At 40.7% G+C, this 14,141-nt stretch overlaps 1 protein-coding gene across 1 annotated transcript in view; it reads right to left on the minus strand.

The window, feature by feature from the left end:
* The window catches only part of tmem201 (transmembrane protein 201), a 144,900-nt gene that overhangs the window by 71,780 nt on the left and 58,979 nt on the right, over positions 1-14,141 (minus strand). The window contains exon 7 of the mRNA XM_052039419.1: positions 5,686-5,903. Coding sequence (XP_051895379.1) covers positions 5,686-5,903 — 218 coding nt within the window. The remainder of the gene's footprint in view (positions 1-5,685; positions 5,904-14,141) is intronic.

Genomic DNA, 14,141 nt, shown 5'->3' on the forward strand with positions numbered 1-14,141 from the left:
TTCTATTTGATCCAGATATGTTAAGGATCACTGCAGCATGAAAAGAGATAGAAGAGTCCACAGATGAAAGCATTGTATTTATAGCATCCTCTGCTCTTCCTACACGTGTCAGATAGACTTTGTGATCAGATGGGCAAAGCCTCAATTTTATAATTCTCATTCTTATCTTCAAATCTCTGTTGTCCCTCTGCATTTCAAATCATCTCCAATGTACAACCTTTAAAGATGCCAGAATTTTTCCCAGGGTTTTCCCAGTCTTTTTTCTCAGGGTTGGTGAATCAAGAACTAGATAGCATAGGTTTAAAGTGAGAGGGGAAAGATATAATAGCAACTTGAGGGGCAACACAGAGAGGGTGGTACGTATCCAGAACCAGCCGCCAGAGGAAGTGGTTGAGGCAGGTACAATAACAACTTTTGAAAGATGGTTGGACATGTGGATAGGAAATGCTTAGGAGAATATGGGCCAAATGCTGGCAAATGGGGCTAGCTGAAATAGGCAACTGGGTCGACATAGACAAGTTGGGCTGGAGAGCCTGTATCCATGCTGTGTAACTCTATGACTACCACCATGGAGATCTACAAATCCAATTTAGTCTAGTTCAACAGGGAAAGCCAAAAAACTAGTTAGCTGGCATCAGGGGCCATGCCTGTCCTTCACAAAGTCTGCCTGGCACATGCAGGATGGGCACAGAACAAATATGTGACCCTTTTTGCGGATTAAGCAATCTTGGTTCAAACTGCAGTGACCCTTAAAAATAATTGGGTCAAACAGCACATTAAGCGGATTTTCGGACCACTGTCTGTTCCAGCTCTCTGAAAGGGGCAGCATTTAGACCTATAGACATGTTATTTCTCATTTCAGATTTAAAAACAATTATATTAAAATTATTAGAATTTTTATCATCTGCAGAAGATTGTGCAGGGAAAGTTGGTACAGAGAACATTGTGTTTACAAACTGATTTGTAAAGAAGCTTAACACTGCAATGATATCATGGTATAATTTACTTCTGTTTACTGACCTACCACATATTTTAAATATTTATACACAATTTGGAGAGGTATTTTAGAGCACTCTAACGTTTAGTGTCAATGTACACACATTATATAATTACAGATATTTAATTTCTATCCAATGTATAGGAACTGTATGATACTCCTTCAAAGTTTATGTTTCATTATAATAAGTGTGGGGATGTGTGTGCATAGAAAATATGCAAGACAACTACTACTTGCAGTACTTACAACCTGTCAAAATCCACAGAGACAACCGGTATTGGAGAATCTGTATAAACGCACAACCACTTGCATTGTCATTCATTACTTTCTATTACACAAACAGAGAAACCACATGATTTTACTATAAATATACACGAAACAAAGCTGCTGCTTGTGCTTAAATAGCTCAGGCTTTACAAGGACTTGCATTTACACAGTGCCTTTTTCCAACCTCAGGGTATCCAGTGTCCTGTTTTCTACCTGCCCTGTAAATGCAACACTATATTCTGCATTCTGTTTTTGTTTTACTACCTTCACGTAATTACGTATGCCACGATGGGTCTCAATGTCACTAAATCTTGGTACATGACAATAATATGCATAATGACAATAATAAACCAAAACTAATAATAAGCGTTGACCTAAACTTTTAAAGACATTTAAATTATGCAATTAAATTCTCCCTGTAGATAGTTACTATGGGAAAACAATCATTTTTTTTCCCCATAAATTAATGCAGGTGTCTTGGTGCAGTTAAGTGCTCCAAAGCTGGGATCTGGCTGTTTTGATTCACAGGGTCTGCTGCAGAAACAGGTGAAACTAGGGCCCGGGACTGGGTGGGCAGATGATAGACCCTGGCAGCATCTGAGAGGGAAGTCAGAGAGAGTGTTGCAGATCTGGTTTTATATCATGTGCAATTTCCACAATACTGAGACTTGGGAAGGGACTTATCCATCATGCACGCTGCACTTTCCCTGAGGATCACCCTTGAAACACCAAATTTTCATTGCTCAAGCTGGAGAGCCTCGTGCTCATGTTTTTGAAGCATAGAACCAGAGTGGGCAAGTTAGAATGAAGCGATGCCACTACAGCATAGAAACAGGCCCTTCGGCCCATCTAGTCCATAACGACCTGATCTTCTGCCTAGTCCCATCTATCTGCACCCAGACCATATCCCTCCAAACCCCTCCCATCCATGTGTCTATCCAAACCTCTCTTAGATGTTACAATTGACTTTTATCTTTTAAAAGTTGACTTTCAATTGGATAAGTTAAAAGAAGATCATATTTAGTTTTAATTTCAACTCGCCTTTTATATAAAGCCAGATCTGGATCCAAAGCATATTTTTGATCTAATAGTTTCAATTGATCAACTAGATCAGCTCTTTCTGTCAGCTTTTTTCCGAATGCTTGCTGTATAAGAAATAATTTGACTTCTAATAAAGGCTTTGAAAGTAACCCAAACAATAAGATTAGAAATCTCTTCCGATGAATTCTCTTTTAAAAAAAGAGTAATTTGTTTCTCCATAAATTGGAAAAAAAAAATTATCAGATAACAAAGTTAGGTTAAAACTCCAAAATCTATTTGTCTGAGGAAGCCCAGGGAAATTAAAGGAAAGAAACACAGTAGCATGATCTGAAGGAGCAATCTCTTTATAGTCACAGGATCGAACTGATGAAATCATTTGGTTATCAATAAAAAAGTAATCAATCCTGGAATATGTATGGTGAACATGAGAGAAAAAGGAATATTCCTTATCCTCTGGATGCAAAAAACACCAGGCGTCAATAACCCCAGTTTTCATTAAAAACGATTGAAGAAATAAAGCTGATTTATTAGGAACTGCTGACTTAGTAGATGACCTAATTTGGGATCTAACCAGAGATTAAAATCTCCTCCCAAGACCAAAGAATAAAAGTTCGAGTCTGGTAGAAATGACAAAAATCGTTCAAAAAATCCTGGGTCATCTGTATTTGGAGCATAAATATTAGCCAATACCATTGGTCTATTATTTATTTTCCCTGATATTATAACGAAACGACCATTAGTATCAGTCATGACCTTATATTGGTCAAATGAAACTGTCCTATCTATAAAAATTGAGACCCCTCTAGATTTAGCTTGAAAAAAAGAATGAAATTGGAGCCCATTCCATTGATTAAAAAAAATGTGAAATGTCACAATTGCGAATACGAGTTTCTTGTAAAAAGATAATAGAGGCTTTAAGTTTTTTTTAATATAAGCAAAAATCTTTTTTCACTTTAAAGGATAATTTAAGCCTTTCACATTAAAACTAAGTAAATTAATAACTTGATCCATTATATTATTTGAATGTAGGTAAAAAAAAAGAATGATGAGCAAACCATTGAAAAAAACCGGTAAAAAGTACAACAGTAGAATTACAAATAAAGTAACTAGGCAATAGATTTGGCTGACAGCCCAAAACAACTTCCCAAGAAAACCCCCCACCCCCCTCCCAACACCCAAAGAAAAGAAACCAGCTTAGAAGCAGCTACCTTTCCCTATAACTCAGGTCCTCAAGTTCCAGCAACGACTTTGTCATTTTTCTGTGCACTCCTTCAAGCTTATTGCTATCTTTCCAGTAGGTAGGTGATGAGCACTGCATACAATACTCCAAATTCAGCCTCACCAACGTCTTGTACAACTTCAACATAAATTCCCAACTCCTGTACTCAATGCCCTGATTTACGAAGGCCAAAGTGCCAAAAGTTCTCTTTATGACCCTATCTACCTGTGACACCACTTTCAAGGAATTATGGACCTGTATTCCCAGGTCCCTTTGTTCTACTGCACAACTCAGAGCCCTACCATTCACTGTGCAAGTCTTACCCTGGTTTGTCCTCCCAAAGTGCATCACCTCACACTTGTCTGCATTAAATTCCATCTGCCATTTTTCAGCTCATTTTCCTAGCTGGTCAAAATCACTCTGCAAGCTTTGATAGCCTTCCTCACTATCCACTACACCCCCAACCTTGGCGTCATCTGCAAATTTGCTGATCCGGTTTACCACATCATCACCTAAATCATTAATATAGATGATAGACAACAACGGACCCAGCACCGATCCCTGCGGCACACCACCAGTCACAGGCCTCCAATCAGAGAGACAATGATCTACTACTACTCCCTGGCTTCTCCCGCTAAGCCAATGTTGAATCCAATTGGCTACCTCATCCTGAATGCCAAGTGACTTAACCTTCTGAAGCAGCCTCCCACGCAGGACTTTGTCAAAGGTCTTACTAAAGTCCATGTAGACAACGTCCATTGCCTTTCCCTCATCGACCTTCTTGGTAACATCCTCAAAGAACTCGAAGATTGGTTAGACATGACCTACCACGCACAAAGCCATGTTGACCATCCCTAATCAGACCCTGCCTATCCAAATACTTATATATCCTTACGTGACCAAGAATCAACAGCCAAAGTATATCCAAATGAGTGCTTGATAACACAAACTAATGTGGATGAAATGCTTAGAAAGGGTCCAAGTCCATACCTCCCTGAAAGTGGCTACACAGGTTGATAGGGTGGTAAAGGTGGTGTATGGCATGCTTGCCTTTATTAGTCGAGGAATTGAGTTCAAGAGTCAGGAGGTTATGTTGCAGCTTTATAAAAGTCCAGTTAGGCTCCATCTGGAATATTGCATTCAATTCTGATCGCCCTATTACAGGAAGGATGTGGAGGCTTTGGAGAGGATACAGAAGAGGTTTACCAGGATGCTGCCTGGATTAGAGGGCATGTGCTATAATGAGAGGCTGGACAAACTTGGGTTGTTTTCTCTGGAGCGGTGGAGGCTGAGGGGAGACCTGATAGAGAGGCAGAGAGAGAATAGACAGCCAGTATCTTTTTCCCAGGGTCAAAATGTCAAATACAAGAGGACATGCATTTGAGGTGAGAGGGGGTAAGTTCAAAGGAGATGTGTGGGGCAATTTATCTATTTATTTATTTATTACAGAGAGAGCAGTGGGTGCCTGGAATGTGCTGCCAGGGGTGATGGTGCAGGCAAATATGATAGAGGTTCTTAGATAGGCACATAAATGTGCAGGAAATGGAGGGATGTGGGCATTGTGTAGGCAGAAGGGATTTGATTGCCAACTTAATTAGCTCAGCACAACATAGTGGGCTGAAGGGCCTGGTCCTGTGCTGTACTGGTCTATGTTCTAATCCTCACGTTAGGTTTCCAGAATTAAAGGGGAGACCAGGGAATGGTTAGAGCAGTACTGTGGAACAGCTAACAGAGTCACTGCCTCATAGCACCAGAGACCCAGGTTCAATGCCAACCTCAGGTGCTGTGTGGAGTTTGCACATTCTCCGTGTCCACTTGGGTTTCCTCTGGCTGCTCCGGTTTCCTCCCACAAGGACCTGTGGGTTAGTAGGTTAATTGGGTAAATTCTCCCAGTGTGTAGGTGAAAGGTTGACACTGTGTGGGAAGTTGCTGAGAATGTGGGGAGAATAAAAAGTAGGATTAATGCAGGATTGGTGTAAACGGGTGATCGGCATGGATTTGATGGGCCAAAGGGCTTGTTTCTGTGCTGTGTCTCTTTACAACAACATATTCCAATACAGCAGCTTGTGGGATGCTTGACACAAGCAGAACTGATCAAGAGAGAAACCCTATTACGTCAACCCAAATTCTGCCAACTTCAGTTTCCGAAGGCAAACTGTACCTGTCCGAGTGAGAGGTGGGATGGTGCCCAGGGACAGAGCTCTGTTCAGGCGACCAGGAAGCGAGCCAGGGGAATTACGTCTGGCAGTTTTATAGAGTTGCTGTCTTGCCAGTTGAGGAATACTGGGAGGTACAGGGATGAACGAGACCGGCGTTGAACCACGTGATGAGAGTGCACCGTCACCACAGAAGGAATTGATCGATTCACCAGACATGTACCTGCAAAACACAAACAGATCTTTGAAGGGAATTACCAGACTCCAGCCAGGTACTTTCAATAACCAGCAATGTGACAATAGTCAGTTATCCAGAAGTGAAACCTAACAATATGGAACCTGAGGTTCTGTGGAATTTTAAACATTGGCTGTACAGACTTCAATCTGCCAACAACTAACTTAATAATGCACTGAATACCATTCTCAGACAACGAAAGGTGTGAGTGGAACAACTCGTAACAAACTAGACTTGTCTTCAAGAGTTTAAAAAAACCCAAGGAGAGGTTACATAAATTAGAGCTGGGGAATCTAGGAGTTAATTAATATTAGAGCCAGGCATGAGTTTAGAAAACATTTCTGCAGAGAGGGTGGGTTAAGAAATAAGAGGAAACTTGACAGGGTACACATTGAGAATGTGCTTCCTTTTGTGGGGAAATTAAACTGGTGGTACAGCTTCAAAATGAGGGGTCACCCGTTCCGGACAGAATTTTTTGTATCAGAGGGTGAGCAATTTCATTCCCAAAGAGCTGTGGTGGGTTAGTCATTGAACACATGCAATAGATTGATAAATATTTAGACTACAAAGGAGGTGAGGGTTATGGGGACCAAGCAGGAGGTAGAGTTGAGGGCATGAACAGATCAACCACATTATTATTCAATGGCAGAGGAGGCTTAAAGGGCTTCTGTTCCTAAACTTGGAACTCTCAAAATTAAACATAAATTAGTATTCAGGCAAATATACATCTTATATCTGAGATCAATAGATTTTTGTTAACCAAATGTGTTACAGTATGAGGAAGAGAAAGGGAAATGGAGTAAGGTCACAGATTTCATACAATGAGGGAAGGGCCATGAAGGCCATAGGGTTTCATGTGTTAGAAAGAATGGCAAAGAAACCAAAAAGTACAATTGCTCTACAGCAGCCAAAAATCTAATTCAAAAATTGACTGCTGCATTTTCCTACATTAAACCAACGACTACACTTCAAACTTATTTTATCAAGAGTACAATGCCTTGAGATCTTTGAAATAAATGCCAGGCTTTCTTATTTCTTTTACTTGGAAAACAATCAACTTTCAACAGACAATTATGTTGCATGTCCAAATTACTATACCAGCCTAATCGATGTCAGTAAGTTGACAGTGATTACACAATGACGAGAGAATAATTGGCTGGAGACTTTGTTTGTGCAGCTTATGGAATGAGACTTGGCCCTTTGCATCAAGGCAGCATTTGCCCTTGTAGAACTAAAGTCAGTGGTCATCAAAAGGAAAGACACTCCAATGGTCGAAGTCATATCTTGCACTAAGTCATATCTTCTCCCAGGACATCACTGCAGTTTTCCTCAGCCAGCCATCTTCAGCTGCTTGCACCATAGTGAAGCTACTGGCAGTATAGCTGCCTCCCAGCTCCAGTTACCAGGTTCCATTTTGACCTCCGGAAATGTCTGCTTGGAGTTTGTACTTTGTCCACGACTGCATGGGTTCCTCCAGTTTCATTCCACATCCCGAAGACAGGCTGGATAAAATTTAATTACCCACTGTAAATTATAGACCCGAGAGAGACTAGATTCTGGAATCTGGAGTAACAAACAAACTGCTGGAAGAACTCAGCAGGTCGGGCAGCATCTGTGGAGACGAAGGGATAGTCAATGTTTCGGGTCGAGACCCTGTCTCAGTCCCGATGCAGGGTCTCGACCCAAAATGTTAACAATCTCTTTGTCTCCACAGATGCTGCCCGACCAGAGCTTCTCCAGCAGTTTACTTTCTTTTTACTATAAATTTTCCCTAGTGTGAGCAGTTGGAGAATTAGTGGACACTAATTGGCATTGGTTAGTGAATCGTTGCAGCAAAATAAATGAGGGAATGGGACTGCTGAGAGCCAGCATAAACTCGATGGACTGAATAGCCACCTCCTGTCTTCAGGAAATAGGAAAAATGTGGTCAGGGATGTTTTCTGATTATTGCACATTGTTCAGTTCCTTGGAAACAAAGCAGTGCACTATAATGCAGCAACATTCGGGAATGGAGTAATAATTGGCAACCACACAAGTGTCAGGCAACACTCATCTCCAACAGGAGTCCAACCATCTACTTGGACATTCAGTGGCACTTCCATCACTGAGTCCCCTCACCAACATCCTGGGGATCAAAACTGACAAGGGTAGGGTGTGTAATGGGGATAGGAAGTGAGAGGGGCACTGGGCAAGAGCACTCAAGCCCACACTCATATGAACTCCATGCCAATAACGACATGAAAATGTATAATAACAATAACCTATTAACTTCAAAGTTAACTTGAATAGGTCCCCTTTTAATTCTATATATTTTCCTTTTTTGTTTAAATATATTGTTTATACAAGCAGACATTCTTTTAGTTACACAAGTTCTTCTGTAGAATTACATCGTTGAGTGGTAAGCAATGTGTTAATTTGATATCTAATGTGGCTCTCAAATGGAAAGTTTTTTTTTGTTAAAGTGGTCCCTGCTTGAAAAAAAGTGAAGATTACAGCTCCAGAGAACAAAGGCCTGCCTTTTCCATCTCTTACGTGACAGATCCACCTTCCTAGGAAAAAGTTTGATAAATCTTCACTGCACTCCCTCTATAGCCAGTATACATTTTCAGTGAGCAGACAAAAGTAGTACACAATACCCAAGGTGTGGTCTCACTGAGGCCCTATATAACTGTAGCAACACATCATTACTCTTGCACTCAAATCTTATACCAATAAAGACCATCATAGCATTTGCTTTCCTAATTATCTGTGGCACAGCATAGTAGCTTTTAGCGACTTCAGTACAAGGATATCCAGGTCCCTTTGAACATCAATATTTCCTAATCTCTCACCATTTAAAAACTCAGCATTTCTGTGTTTTTTTTCAAAAACCTGAAACCCCCACCCAACAGCAGTGAGGGAGCACCCACACCAGGAGAACTATAGCAGTTCAAGGGAGCAGCTCATCACCACCTACTGGAGGGTAATTTGGGAAGGACAGTAAATGCTAGCCTGCCCAGCAATACACAGACCCTGAGAAATGAACAGCTTAAAAATATTTGGTATACATTGATGAAAATATTATCTGCAAAGTCTGAGACTGCATTCAGTTAGGTTTGAGCCTGAGTCTGAGACTGCATTCAGGTTTTTAGCAACACAGAATGAACTAAATACAACTCCACAGCAAACAGTAAATTGCAATCTGTGGTGTATTTATTTCATCCTGTTTGCGTTGCTAAAAACCTGAATCGTTCTGACTGAATGCAGTCGCAGACTTTGCAGATAATATTTTTGTCAATACACAGGCACAATATTAGAGGTTCTAATGATGATGCTTCATTTACCATATTTTGCTGAATTACCTGAAAACAAGCAGGAACTGCTCACTGTATCAACTCTCGCTTTGGGTACAGTATTAAGGCAACAAATTAGTCACCAAAATAAAATGATAATTCCAAATATTTTAAACCTCGACAAAATGCGTCAGACTTTTCATCTGTGGGCTTTCACACCCAAACCTAAAACTTGGAAACTGATCTCAACACGTGCAGGTCCTCTCCAGGTAACAAATGGGTTCCATTTTTAAACAGACGTCCTTTGTCGATTTTATCCACAAGTCAGAAAATACACAAAGGGGGAGGGGGAACGCACTAGTTCTGCTGTTCAAAGGAACAAACGTATGAAAATCAGACTGCTGAATTTACTAATATTATGGGAGTGCATGCATATGCAGAGGTGTCCATAAGTAGGGTATACTTAACCTTGGGGACAGCCGTGACACATTTATTGGAGAGCAGAGAGGACAAAGAAGCCTAATTCCAAAGACTACTGAAGAATGCAGCCCTTCCATACCATCTTGGCCAAGCTTGACTGCCCAAGCACATAGGAAGGTTCGAACTTGGGTCTTTTGCAAATGACTTTGCTCAATGACACATCCAGGATGGATCTGTTTCTTGCTGCCTGTTTGGGAAAGGATTGGGCCAGGATGTTGATACTTTGAAGTCTCAGAAACTTTAATAACCGGTCAAAAACAGCATCCAGAGTGAGCAAGGCTGGTGAAATCTTACCCGAGAAGTTGCTGCAGATGGAAACAGTGCGGAAATCTCCATAGCACATCTGGGATCTGATGCACAGGAGAAACAAGCACAATCATACTCAGAAATAAAGGAAATAAAGAGGTGAAAGATAGGAAGAGAAGGGTTTTCTTTTTATTTTAGATCATTCTTAAAAAGCCTCCAGCAATTGAAATCTGAAGGAATGAGGCTCCGTGTTCATTAATTTCAGCAATGGCGAGGTTGGCTGGTAGCAATCAACACATCAAATCTTGTACAGGGTACAATGACGGGTTTCTGCAATTAGCCTGTATCCACTGTTAAGTCCAGAAGTTCATATTAGTCACTACATGCCAATAGGAAGGTTAAAAGCCAGAAAGCCTTCCTGTGGAACCAACTGAAATTACTCCATTTCGGAAGTTCACTGCACATTTTCCCTGACTCAAGTTGCTATGACAGGTGCATAGTACAATTTTGACAGCAATGGGCCATTGTTCGTTTAGCTCCTGCACATTTCAGGTACTGAGGGTTCCAGCAATACCTATTTTGGACAAACATGATTGTCGCAAATAAGAGGATACCAATATAATGATGGGTTTTGGATTATAGACCAGTCTGTTGACTGGCTGAATCTTTTTAAATGGGGTCCTTGGTAAAGTCAGTTTGGTACAGCTGAGAAGCAAAATGCTGCAGATACTGGAAATTTGAAACAAAAACTGAAAATCCTAAAATTCAGGAGGTTAGGAAGCATCTGTGGAGAAAAAAAACTTAATGTTTCAAGTTGATGCCTTCTGATGAAAGTTTAAATAAAAACAACCATGTTTTAAGTGGCAATAAGAGAGGGGTAGAGGAAACCATTCCCGTGACTGGGTGGTGCCTGAGAGAGACTCAAATAGCGATGCATTCCACGTCTACACATTCCAGTCCTTCAGTCTCTACATTATCACAGACGTTCCCATTGATTTTCTTCACCCTGCCCCCTTTCTGTGCCTTACTCTGACCAAAATGCATCTCTTTGGTGACATCACTGATCAATGTGGAAATTGGCTGCTGCATTTTATAGTGGTCACATCAGAAAGTGGTTTATTGACTCAAAGGGACATGTAAAGGTGCTATGTAAATGGAAGGTTCTTTTCAAAAAAAAGGCAAACAACTATAACTTGTACTTACATGTGGCACCATAAAAGCCCTTGATAGCTCTGCAGTATTAATCCCCTCCCAGCCGAACACGTTTCTCCACTTACTTACACAGCTCCTGGGTGACTATTTCTCCCTCCGCACAACCTTTTGTGGGGAACAGAATCCATTCTAGAAAACATTCTGCCTTTTTAGTAGCCTCATGGTTCAAAAACTTAATAGCATATTTCCAAGTGATCTCCTCATAAACACATGATTGGGAAAACCTTTAAGAACTATTGCTAATAAATAATGTGGCATGTATCAGTTCCAAACTTGTAGCTAAAGTCTACCACAGTTGCTCACATGCAAAACAAATTGATTGGTGGCCAAAACCAAACAAGCACATTCACCCATGACCTCATAACAGCAAGACCTTGATAGATATCCTGCTAATAATAGTACACTTAGCAATCTGCTTTAAGGTATTGACAACTACTGGAGCACATCCATGCTTCAGTAAATGCATGTTTTCCCACTTATCGCTGCCATTAGGTCAAACGTGGGCAAGGAAACGTGATTACCACCTACCGTCCCATCTGATGAATCGATGCTCCTCCATGGTGAGCAACACTTGCAAGAAGCACAAAGTAGCAAGGGCACCAAATGTATTCAGGATGGGGGACTTCAATGTCCATCAGTAAGAATAGTTTGATAGCATGACAACAGCATGAACTGGTTCAATCCCAAAGGAGATTCAACCAGTTCATTGTTGTGATGTTACTGATAGAATAGCATCGCAACAGAATGATTGGGGTGGCAGTCGGTAGTGAGAGAATCAACATAAGGGACCTCACCCTCGCTAATCTATCCGTGGTAGATGCATCTGCCCACGACAGCGTCAACAGAAGTGACCACTGCAGTCTTCATGCAGACAAAGTTTTGTCCTCAACCATCGGGTGATGTTACTAATTTACTAAGTGGGATAGTCTCAGTACAGATCTAGCACTTCAAAACTGGATATCAATCAGGCGCTCGGGATCTTCAGCAGCAGAGATGTACGTAATCTGTAACCTCGTGGCCATATTCCTCACTCTACCATTACCACGAAGTGTGGGGTTCAATGAGGACCACAGAACGTCTTCCACCACCTAACACCATGAGTATGGGGCTTGGTCGTCAATACTCCAAATCGATCACACAGGCAAGAGCCAACCCTCAAAATGAATTCCTTTGAATCCCATGAATAGGACAGGTCTTATTCGTCATGACTGGCAGGCTGGAAAGATTTGGCTGTAAGAATTTAATACCTGCTATTTTTTTAAAAAGTAAGTACCAGGCTTATGCTCAAGTATGAGGCAAAATTACTCCTAACAGATGTAGTATAATCAGCAATATGTGATCGTAAAAGTTCCAGAAACTAAATGTATGGTTTTATGAGAAGCCATATTGTCCAATCTGATCTTTTCATTCCAACCTATTGCTACTTACTTTAAAGATGTTCAGAGTCCTTCAATTTACTCTTCTCTTAGCTATAGTAGTATAATTTACACCAGACCCATTAGCGTTTGTATGCAACCACTCAGAATATGCCCTCTTCCTTCAGCTATGAGTGAGAAAGTATACTGTGACCAGCTCAAATAACCTAAATGCAAAAAGATTACATGGACTTTCCATTATCCAGGAACTCCATTCACACAAATACATCTCTGGAATTAAAATGCATTTATTTTGCCACATCTTTTGTCTGTCATTTCTTTGCCCTGTCCTCTGATTCTTATGATACAGACCCCATTATCCCTCAAGGTCAAGGGGTGCAGATTTAAGCACATCTGGTGCAAATCACCCATGAATATGATTGGACCATCTCAAAACTGTGAGCTTCACTCTCCTCTACCAAAGCTGCCCAGTCCTCCTGCATCATCTGGGGATGGAAGGATGAGCATCTTCCTAAAAGGTTCTTTCCTTTACCCCACCACATATATACCTCCCAAACAGATCCGACACAAGATCTTTGACCTGAAACGTTAACTCTTTCTGGGGATCCTGTGGGTTTAATCATAATTCAGCACAAGATCTAAACTTTACTCCAATGCAGCATGTGCTTAAAATTGCACTTTTTTGGACAATAAATTAAACTTTGCCAGTTCAAATTGTCTCACTTGTTTGGTGAGGAAGGAGATAATTCATGCGGCTCTTGCCTGTGTGATCGATGGGAGTATTGACGACCAAGCCCCATACTCATGGTGTTAGGTGGTGCAAGATGTTCTGTGGTCCTCATTGAACCCCACGCTTCGTGAGATAATTGCACTTCAACTTGGCCTCTTGCTAGTAACCTGGGAGCAAGAAGGATTGATGGGAGGACCCGAGGAACAAAAACTGGTGTGCAAAATTTTTTTGATCTTTTCATTAGCTGGAAGATGCAATTTCTTAAAACATCTTAACAAAAATGTTTAGTTACAGGATTTAAATGAAACAGCGATGGAGATTAGGAATAATCTCCATGGTAACAAAGGTCTTCGTTGAATAGCTGCACAATTCACTGAGTTTATACAGCTAATACTATAAGGCTGGGAATTTTACAGGTGGTTTAATGGATCAATTGAGTTTCTTCTCACATACAACTTAAATTTCTTATCGATCTAACGTTATTACTCAGGCTAGACTTCAAATGATGGACCTAAAACCAATATTTAATAACAAGTAATCTGGAGCTATACCAAGTCTTGAATTTACTAGCTGAAAGAGCAGAGGCAGAAGCAAAAATTTCATTTAAAACTACTTGGTTAGACAACATGGCGTGAATTAACCAGGTGAGGAGCTGGATAGTCGGGTTTCGGATGGATACCACCTTTTGAGCTGCTGTGGGACATGGCTGAATTGCCTCCTACTGTGCCAACAGTTTCTATGATTCTGCTATAGCAAATCAGAATATATTAGCCAAGTGACAACATTAAATGAATCATATAGCTATTTTCAAATTAGAATTTCTTAAATCAAGCAAACCATTTATAATATAATTTTGAAGCAAATTTATAAGGACACAGGAAACAGGTGCAATGGTAAACTCTGTGGCTCC

This window comes from Pristis pectinata, chromosome 26 (genome assembly GCF_009764475.1).
Source record: "Pristis pectinata isolate sPriPec2 chromosome 26, sPriPec2.1.pri, whole genome shotgun sequence".
Classification (NCBI taxonomy): domain Eukaryota; kingdom Metazoa; phylum Chordata; class Chondrichthyes; order Rhinopristiformes; family Pristidae; genus Pristis; species Pristis pectinata.